Source organism: Cryptotermes secundus, unplaced genomic scaffold, assembly GCF_002891405.2.
Source record: "Cryptotermes secundus unplaced genomic scaffold, Csec_1.0 scaffold57, whole genome shotgun sequence".
In the NCBI taxonomy this organism is placed as follows: domain Eukaryota; kingdom Metazoa; phylum Arthropoda; class Insecta; order Blattodea; family Kalotermitidae; genus Cryptotermes; species Cryptotermes secundus.
In genome coordinates, this window is record NW_019725840.1 from 272,859 (window position 1) to 283,775 (window position 10,917).

The 10,917-nt window shown below is 38.6% G+C and overlaps 1 protein-coding gene across 1 annotated transcript in view; it reads left to right on the forward strand.

Moving 5' to 3' along the window:
* The window catches only part of LOC111863610 (tyrosine-protein kinase hopscotch), a 20,833-nt gene extending 14,438 nt beyond the window's left edge, over nucleotides 1-6,395 (forward strand). Inside the window, exons 12-17 of the mRNA XM_023850081.2 lie at nucleotides 479-612; nucleotides 931-1,092; nucleotides 3,339-3,479; nucleotides 4,318-4,485; nucleotides 4,993-5,162; nucleotides 5,910-6,395. Of these exons, the coding sequence (XP_023705849.1) occupies nucleotides 479-612; nucleotides 931-1,092; nucleotides 3,339-3,479; nucleotides 4,318-4,485; nucleotides 4,993-5,162; nucleotides 5,910-6,210 (1,076 nt within the window). The 3' untranslated portion in view covers nucleotides 6,211-6,395. The remainder of the gene's footprint in view (nucleotides 1-478; nucleotides 613-930; nucleotides 1,093-3,338; nucleotides 3,480-4,317; nucleotides 4,486-4,992; nucleotides 5,163-5,909) is intronic.
* Nucleotides 6,396-10,917: the final 4,522 nt, after the last annotated feature.

Below are 10,917 nucleotides of genomic sequence, written 5' to 3' on the forward strand. Positions count from 1 at the left end.
GGTGGGTGGGGTTAAACATCGACTCTTCTCAATGACAGCTTTGTTCCATTTCCATTTCTTTCCCCTTTGCCAGCTCTTTGCCAGATGTAAAATGTGATTCTTATTTGATTGAAGTCTGTTTTTTATCAAGTAAAGGAGGGGTTATCTTAATCAGATGGATCAAATTTGTGTTCATTTGATAACTCTTGGTGTAGATTTCCAATCATATTTCACCAGAATTGCTTTCAGTAATCTCAGAGTTGAAATACCTAATTCTGTATTTCAGCATCATGTTGCAATTGTTTAACTTAATGTCCATGTATTTATCGTCCGTCAGTATTTTAACACTCATTGATTCACTACTTAATTTTAATTTTAGTTTAACGTTATACACTTTGACACTACATGTTTCGGCCCCAAACAGCCATCTTCAGGTGTAGCAGTTTTAATATAATTTAATAAATATTTGTAACATATATTACTTTCTGTTTATTTGTAGAGGATACATATGTTGACTACATGAAATCAGACTTATTGTCAGTGGATGAAGAACCACTTCAGAGTGTTGATGTTTCATCAGGATTCAGTTTTGGGAGTGGCTCAGAGGGTACCTGGTTGCTAGGAGATTCAAACGTAAGTTGTCCTTGTTTCTCTGTGGAATATGAACAGCTAGCAGCTGAATATCTTGGTAGTAAAGTAGGAGTAGTGGATTTTAGAGGTTGTGGATCTGGACACAGTCAGATCTCAGAAAGGACACTCATTATCCTAAGATTTTTCTTGCTTTTCTTAGTCTCTTCAAGTAGATGGTAGGATAATATTTCAAACTAGGCCTTAAGTATTAACTTTTTCAATTCATTACTCACCATCGCATGCCGTTCAGTGTTTTACAGTGCGAGGTACTGATAGTATCGTTGAATAAACTGATCTAATATACAAACAATGTTTTGTCAGCTTCAGACTCCAGCTACGGATGTGATGTCTCCTGACTTCTCGGTCATCCTGTCCAACTTTAACTTCTCTGCAGCAACTGCCATGGACAGTGTCACCTCAATGCAAGAAATTTTTGAACTTGATGGAGAATGTAATGTAATTCTACAAGGTCGTATTGGTCAGGTAAATTCCATTAGTAACTTTTGTTCCAGCATCACACTTGTTGACAACAAACATGCTTCATTCTCCTCAACAATTTTCCATCCATTATATATTTCCATACTGATATCAGTGTATGGTGTCTAGCACTTGTGCTTCAAATTTAGGAGCTCCCAGCATCAAATCTTTGCCCAGGTAATTAGATTTTCTTCAGACCATCCAGGAAAATGCAGGGCTGGGGTGTTGAACTATGCTACAACATCTACAGCCCATCTTTCACAGCTGTCCTACCATATGATATAATATTGTAACGTGTTTTAGTTATTGTAGACGCCGTTCAGATTGTTAATTGGTTTATTTAACAACCTACAAATATCGGCTACAATTAATTATAACACAGTTGCAGGGTTTCACAATTTATAACCCTATTCGCAAATCAAATCACTCTATTGTCAGTAGTCTACACGTTTTCACAGTATGGGAACTATACAAGTGTCACTGTGTTACACACTCCCAATTAATTCTCAGTTATCACAAACTGTCACTGATTATCACACACTAACTCATAACTCGCTGCTGGCTAGATTCCAACTCAACTCGTAGGCTGCTGCCTTGAGAACTGTTGATCACACACTAACTCTCGCTTGCTGCTCAGCCGGCTTTTATTCAGTTCGCTGTTGCCTGTTGCCCATGTCAACAGCGGCGTTGCGTTGCGGTGCCACGTCACAGTGGGAGGCTGTGCTACGTCACAGTGTGGGAGGGGGGCTACGTCACCGCAAGGAGGGGGGTGACAGAACGCTGACTCACCCACCACGTCACTGCTGGGGGGGATGGGTTCTCTGTAACGCGCAACATGTCACAATATATTTGGGAAGCTAAAAGCATGTAAACCAAGAATTAGATGTCCTTCAGTGTTATTCCTCTCTTGTTGTCACTGTCACCTCCTTTGAACCATTGCTGCTTCTAGCTGAGTGGAAAGTGCATGAAATCCCTGTTTATTGAATCTTTGGGGCAGTGGCTTTTTTTGCATTAAATTCAGGTTTTCCTTAAATGGAGATTATGCTGCAAAATTGCATCCAGAAATTCTTCGTTTTCATGTTAGAGCTATAGTACAAGTATATAATTACAGATATTAATTTTTTTACATGAGTAGTTAAATAAACTGTTTCTACACAAATAGATAGAGTTACATAATCAGTAATATCAAACAGAATACTTACTGGCATATAGGCCGTGCCGTAGCACAAGCGGTTGGTTAGTCGCTGGCTTCCCACCATGGTGGCCCGGGTTCGATCCCGGGTCTGGTCAAGTGGGATTTGTGGAGGACAAAGTGGCGCTGGGGCAGGTTTTCTCCGAGTACTTCGGTTTCCCCTGCCAATCTTCATTCCACCAATTTCTTCACAATCACCCTCACCTATCATCTAGGGCTGGTACAATAGGCCAGAAGCGGGCGCAGTACAAGGGACTTAGTCCCACCCCACTAGCAATAAAAAAGAAATACTGGCATATAGAACAAACAGAATAGCTGAACAACAAGGACAATTCCTGGCAGAGAGAAAATGTGAATATTGATTATTGTTAAATCAAGGTACAAGTTCTGGAATGTTGAAAATTTCTTGCATCAAATTTGGGTTACTTATGAAATTTAAGTTTGCTAACTATGTGAAAGCAGTATATTGTTTATGGTGGGCTTTGGCTGGAAGCAAGAAACAGTGTTTACTGAATATGAGAAGTGTAACTCAGGATGTCACTGTAGTAAACTTAATGCCCTCCAACCATTGTTGTCAAATTAAAATGTAGTATATAAAGGACATTTAAATTAGCTGGTCTGATAGCATCAGAAACAGTATATAAATGTTGCATCAAAGGGTAAACTCAATTCAGTCATTAGTTCCATAGTTTCCATATTTGGTTTAAAATGTAACTTTTGATTAAGCACCATGCCATGAAATCACCTACTGCTCCACATGTATATAACCTTGCCATCTAGATGGGGATTACTGATCAGCTTCGGACCCTGGCTGCTGTGCCACCAGGAAAGAAGCACCGCTAACCATTTGATAGAACACTGCTTGGGTCCCAGAGACAGTGTGGATGCTATGGAGGAAAAGAAAGAGCTCTACCATTACCAGGAATTGAACCCTGATTCCCTGACCTTCCAGCCCATAGCTTAACCACTATACTGACTGAGTTGTCCCAACTTCCATTAAAAAGAAAATGTGGTAAAGAACAGATGATTGGATCCTCATGTATTCTGCTTATGTGCACAGGGCTTTTATGGTGAAGTGTACAAAGGTACATTGGAGCGTGATAAGGATTTGGAGCCTCAGCTTGTTGCCATAAAGAAGCTGAAGACAAATGCTGTGGAGACAAGCTTGCAGGACTTCGAGAGGGAAATAACTATCATGAAGGTGAATTATTCTTGAAAGTACTGTATTTTCTGCCATGTTCTGCCCCTTTTTGAAGGGGGAAGCAATGTTCAGCTTTAAAATGCATTTTTTTTTGTAACATTTGGTGCAACTGTATTTTTGTCCTCAAATTTGTTTTTATCCGTTGCATTTTTCAATGAAAATTTTGTGTTTAACACCATCACCGCCAGTCCCATCACTTGATGGGTTACAGTTCGCTGCATGGCAATGCCAATTCTCTTGTCTAGTGACAGGCTGTTGCCATTGTGTGTGTATCATTTCTTGATTCAAATGCTACTCAAATGCAGAGGATCTTAAGTATACTTTTTTTTCAAGCCTGAAGGAGCCCTAGTATACAGGAATTTTAGATTCATTCCTTCTCTTCCATTTCTGTTTTAAATGTAATAAGGTCAGAGTCGTATATTTGTCAAAAACTGTTGGCCCAGCAGGTGAATATGTTAAGCAATGGTGATGTAAAATTATCGTTATGCTTAACTAATTAAGCATTATGCCACGAAGATGTGTGGGGAAGTGGATGTATAAAGGCACGTATTCTTGACCTCAGCACTGGTTGGAGGTCAGCTTCACACCCTGCACTTTACCACGAGGGATAGAGCCTCCAGTGCCCATCGGATAGGAAGTTGGGTTGGCCCCATAACCGGTCTGGGCAAAGTGGAGAGGAGAAAAATCTTGCCCCTATCGACACTCAAATTCCAACCCCTCGGCCTTCCAGCCTGTAGCCTTCGCTATACTGACTGGGCTATCCCGGCTCTGTGTTAAGAAATGGTGTATGTAATAATTGTATTATCATAGAATTATAATTTCTTATGCTTTTATCCAGACTTTGAAACATCCAAATATTGTGGAGATCAAAGGTGTGATCGAGGATCCAGAGATCAGTCTTGTGATGGAGTTTGTGCAACATGGCTCTCTCCAGAGCTACCTTAAGATCCACAAAGATACACTTCAGGAGGAGAACCTGCTGAAGTTTGCATTTGATGTTGCCAAGGTATGCCATATATTGTAGCTTCACAAAGTTCCAGGACAGGAAGCTGTATCTTGAATCTGGTTGGACAGAGCATCTCTTAGGTACAGTTGCTTTCAAAATATTGCAGTTCAGTGGCCACATACTTCTGCCAGTATTTATAATGTTGTTTTGAAACATTTCTGGAAGCTGTTTATTCAAAAAATTATTGGTATATTTTATGTATAAATATTGACCAGAAACTTCAATGATTCAACTACATTCTGGGCTCAGCATGAACACCTAAAGGAAATATGATATTGCACCAACATGATACTAGTATTGGAGAAGTGTTACTGAGGCATCCTAACATACAGCCAAAAACTGTCATTGCCACCACTGCTAAGGGAGAAGATGCAGTAGTTCATAAGTGCCCATCCATATGTGGAATTGTTCTCTAAGGTGAACCAAATGGGTTACAAATACATTTTGGAAACTTCAGGAAAATCATTTTGAAAATGTCACTTGTAAATTGAAGATAATTTGTTGCAGGGCATGGAATACTTGGGAAGGAAAAATATTGTGCATCGTGACCTGGCTGCCAGGAACATTCTGGTAGCGAATGAGCATCATGTAAAGATTTCAGATTTCGGTTTAGCTCAGGTCATGGGAAAGAATGGCTACTATATTTTGAAGACAAGCAGAGAATTGCCTATCAAGTGGTAAGAACGACTATGCATACTTTCTGTATCTTTGAAGTATTGTAACTATTAAAATAACGAAACTAATTTCACATGTACAGGAACTATCACCATTTAATCGTTTTGTTTGCTACATCAGGTTAGCTTACATAAAAGGGATGGGCATTCACGAACCTTGCATAGCTGTCATCTACGATGTGTTGTGTAACCTTTTTCTAAGATTAACCCTCTAACAGTCCTGCACTTTGTTTATTGAGGACTTCTCCTGGTCACATGGCTACATGAAATGCAGCTCTCATTAACAAAATATTAATTCAGCTAGAATCTCAGCAAAATACGCAATACGTGAAAGTGTTTTGTCTCTTTCATGGCTCCATTTGTGGGTGGTACTGTTTACTGGCCCCAGTTTGAATAGGTGTCCCTTGAAGTAACAGTATTCTGTGATTAGTCCTGTCAACTATCTCAACTGGTTCCTGTCTACTTCATTCCTCCTAGGATTGCATATTTTCCTGAATACTTAGTTTTTTGTATACTTGAAATTTTTGTTCTTCCCTCAATGCAAGAGACTAATTTTCACAGTCATGGAACAGAGTCTTAGTCATAAACATCATCACCTTGGAGAGGTTCATTGTGAAGTTTCTCCCCAGGGCTTACTGAACTGTATTTGTCAGCACATGAGTAAAGTACTGACAGGATATACATTATTATCCATTTATCATATAATAAAACTGTAATTTGTAATTCTGAAGAACTGCTATCTTTTTTCAGGTATGCACCAGAGAGTCTACGAGATGGGAAGTTTTCACCATGTTCTGATGTATGGTCATATGGTGTGACATTATATGAGATGTTTTCTCTTGGAGAAGACCCGCGTTTACCAGACTGTATTAATGACCAAGATCAGCAAGAGCTGTTGGCAACATTGGAGAGTGGCACTCGCCTTCCGTGCCCACCTCACTGCTCACAGACGATATACGTGAAATTGATGAAGCCTTGCTGGCAGACTGACACACATGCTCGTCCAACGTTTAAACAACTTGCAGAGGAAATTCAAAATCTGAGGTGGTGAACGGTTGTAGTAATATTTGTATATTTGAGGTCCAGGTTGTTTAAATGATCAGGAGCATTGAGTTCCGTTTGATCAGAGTGATTTTGATGAAAGGAGTTCATTGCCCAGCAGAACTCAAATGACTTATGTACAGTGGAAAATTCAGAAGTAGACAGATTGAATGAATGAATGAATGAATGAATGCATGCTCTGTTATGTCTTGCACTGCGACCTTTGGTAGACAGATTTCTGATAGCCCTAACTACATGGACCTTTGTTATAAAATCATTATAGTAGTTAAATATATGACTACAAAGTATAATAATGGTCATTTTTGATACAAATTAAAGATCCATCTGTGGGAAATCTTCCAAATCAATTTTTTTTTGTTATGTTTATTGATTGCTTGTAATCTTAATGGTGCCAAGGGTATGCGGTAGTGCAATGCCAGATGTCATACTTAATTCGTGCCCCTTGCCAGATATTGTTATGGTGATGATTAGATTGAAGAGTACAAGGTGGGCAGTGCATGTAGAATATGTCCCAAAGATAAATGCATACAAAGTTTTGATGGGAAGAACTGAAGGAAAGAAATCGCCTGGAAGACCAGAGATTATAGGAAATTATTGAAATGGATCTTAAAAAAGACAGGATGGGAGGATATGGAATGGATTCATCTGGCTTGGGATATGGTCCAGTGGCAGACTCCTATGTACATAGTAGTCCATGAAATGCAGAGAATTTGACTACCTTAGCATGGTTAGTATCTTGAGTGACTCCATAACACAGTTGCAGTGGAGGAGGAAATGGTGAAGGTTGTACCATTGTTCAGCTGATGTGGTTGCCACAAGAACTTGGGAATCAGCATACATGCCCCCCTCCCCCAGTATGAGGATGAGGCTAATGTTTTGACTGAGATGTGTCAAACTTGGTTGCCAAATCTACTCTTCATTTATTTTCAGCCTGATGATGCATGAAATATGCACAAGACTGTATATTGGGAGTGATTGCATTTTCCAGACGTGTATGTTTTGTGTTCAAATAATTTCGGAAGACACAAGACTGTATATTGGGAGTGATGGCATTTTCCAGACATGTGTATGTTTTGTGTTCAAATAATTTCGGAAGACAGCACAGCAGTTGTATATTAATATCAGTTTTGAGGTTTTACATAAAGTAATGCAGCTATAATTTTAAATAGCAGGCAGGAATACAAAAGTTTCCAAATAGATATCAACTATTTTCCCATAATGCCATAGCTCAGGCTGTCAGCGCTGGCTTTTCACCACAGAGCCTCTGGTTCAATCCCAGATGACTTCTTGTGAGGTTCATGATGAATGAAGTAGCACTGTAAGTTGTTCTGTTCCAAGTTTCTTCAGTTTTGCTGCTAATCACTATTCTGTCATTCCTCTATACTCATTTATCTCTGCCCCTTGAGGTGTGCGACAGTCCTTATCAGGCAGCACATTATCACATCCTTAGTTTTCACTTTGGAGGATTTATCTATTTCTGAAGCCATGTTGTTTTTTATGGAAATTGTAAGATGATGAGAATGAGTATAGATATTAACTTTTCTGCTGCAGAGCTTGCAAAAATGCAAGATGCAGTAGCAGCCAGTTTCTGCACAACTCACTTTACTGTGAGCTCAACTGTTATATTATCCAGGGCAAGCAGGACATGTGTTGACCATATGCAGAAACTTTCACCAGTGTAACAAAATATTGCTTTCTTCCTTCATGTTGTGCAATGTAAGTAGCGTTGTCAAGTGGTAAGGTGTATAAACACACATGGCTTCTTTCAGATGCAAGCAGACTGCAGAAGACTGATTCTGAATATTAGGATGAATTTAATAATAAAGTAAAAAGTAAAGCTATCCCTGTAACCGGCTGTGCAGGCCCATAGGGTTGTAGAACGTTGAGGCTCCCACATTATCTAGACAGTCGGCTCAAACATGGCGGTAAGGTTGTCAGCCTTATGCTCCAGCCGCGCTTTACTCCCCAGGAAAATTATTTAATTAATTCCTGGTACTCATTTCTGTTAGAGGCTGAGTCGACCCCAGGGCGATAGTGCAGCTGGAAGGATTAGGTCAATTAAAAAAATCCAATTACCTCATTGGGACTTGAACCTGCGACAATTCGTAAAAGAAATGTGTTTAAATTAAATTTTTTTCACCTTTATTTAGGCAGTGAAATCACTTTGACCTAACAAAACTTGCATAACAGAAGGGTTAAGTAAAGGGCTGGAATTAGCATCCCCCAGTAATCATGTATACAATGTATGTAGAACTTGATTTTGGATTTGACCACATTGTGCAGTTTATGAACTGTCAGAGATGTTACAGACATAGCATATCTGAAGTTTTTAACTTTTTTAGAAAATTAATGCCTGGAAAATTTCCTCAATGGATATTGCTGGTTCCTCATTATAAATTCAAGACCCATTTGTAAATATAATTTAGAGGAAAAAAATTCATGTTGAAGATGGCTTTGGTTCACATCAGTTAATTTCAGTTCAGTGTAACTCGTCAGAAAATTACCATGCAAATGTAGAAGTAGGTACATAATTCTTATATTCATTGAACATTTCAAAAGATGTATAAAGCAGACTTTTACACATGGAAGCTGTGTGTTGATACAGCATCAAATATTGCTCATTATCACTGTGTTCTTGATATTTCAGAATTCTTGGGCACTGTTATTACTTGACGGATAATGATGGCAAGTCTTGCGCACTACTTGAATCATGTATTTAAAGAAGAAAAAGATGTTGATATTTGTTTGTAGAATGTATCATAGATGTTTATAAAGAATGTTTCTGGTGCTGTAACAAAGAGAAGATAATGAATAGAACTTTAAATACAGTATGATTTATTTCACAAGAGGTAACACTGAACAGGCAATATATGTGCTCAGGTTATGTAGTTTCATCATACGTAAGTAACGAACTCCATGGAGCTGAGTTATTTTTGGGAAACAAGTAAAAACTTCCCGCCATTTTATGGAACCTGAAGGTTCATTACAATGTTCACAAGAGCCCACCACTCGTTTCTGTCCATAGCCAGATGAATCCATTCTGCACCCTCACATCAATTACACATAAACATCTTGAAATTAAACTTTCCATCCTTGCCTTTCATTTCAAAGAGAAAACATCCTCTGTGGTTGATGTGAAAGTATCAAGGATCACGGAATCTTAATAGAGTACTGAAGCATGCAATACATGTATAGGAGGGGTGGGAGAGGCTCACAGATTATGATGTAGGGATTTGACATGGTCTGGTCATGTAACTTGGATGGGAAAACAAGGAATGAATGTAAAAATTTTTGTGGAGAAGGATTCTGGAAGACCAAGGATCTGGGAGTATAATATTAAGATGAATTTTATGGAACTAGATTGTGAGGATTTGAGGATCAGGATTGTGTATAGTGGTGTTGACTATTTGGTTTCTTCTCGTAAAGAGTTCATTGGTTTAATAACGACACTAGCAGCAGCATCAGCAGTAGTAGTAGTGGTCGTGGCAGCAGCACCAGTAATAAAGGTGCATTCTTAATCATAAATAACAATAACAGGGACCACTTTCTTTTTTGTAGAACAAAACTAGTGGTTGTATTAATATGAGGGAAGAATGATTATTGAAATAACCGCAGACAATTGATTGATAAGCTGGCTGCTCCCAATTCATGTCATATTAAGAGGTGCCAAATGTAGTATTTTTTTTCACTTAAGGCTATTGCACATGCAGGCCTACATAAATTCCAAGTGCCAGATTGCCCGAAGTTTTCATGATGGTGCTTAGAGTTTTCTGTTGTATCACAGCTAGTGTATGACGTGTCAAAATTGACAGGCAAAATAATGCCTCCCTTTTTTCATCTTCGTATCTTTGTCTATGTCCTTCTTTTCTCCCTTATTGCTATCCCATCCTTTCTATTCTCCATTCTGTCTTTCCTCAACCTCCCTTTTCTTCCTGCTCATTCCTCTTCTTACATTCCCCTATCCCATTATCTCCTTCCCTCTTATATTCTCTTCCCATTCCTTTTATTTGGCTATCCTGACATCACTCCTCCCCACATTGTAATGGCATTTTGTATTTTCCCTGCACATGGAAGGTACTTATTATTTATATGTATATATTTAATATCATCATTTTTTAATAAATATAAGCTATTTCTCTCCAAAGGTCCCCCCCCCAACCCTATTATTCTGGCTCCTAGTGCACTGGAGGAAGTTCCTATATTTATATGAAATTTATACTTGCCTTCCTGGTCTCTGAAACTATTGTGAAATAAATCAAACTGGTGTAGACAGGAAAATTAAGTGTTCTAGTCTTGTAAGGCCCAGTAGTGCCTGAAATTGTATCCTGTACTCCATCAGTCCTCAGACCAAATCACATGATCATTGAGAAAGCTGTTATGCATTAAGGACTGAGCATGTGATAAGTATTTTTAATATAGCGTACACTCAGCAAGAACTTAACTATGCAGTGCCTATTTCTATGCTAGCAGGCAATTTATTGTAAATTTATTTATGCCAGTAAACAGGTACATTCATATGTCTATATAAGTACTGAACAGTAACCTGCATTACTACTTAAAAAGTTTTTATGCTAGTACTTATTTTCTTTTTTGTATGTGGTAAGAGCACTTTACATCCACAGTGTGATTCAGAAGTCTTAATCTGTAGTCATTTAGTCAAGATCTGTGTTGAACATTTTTACTGTCAGTTCATAAG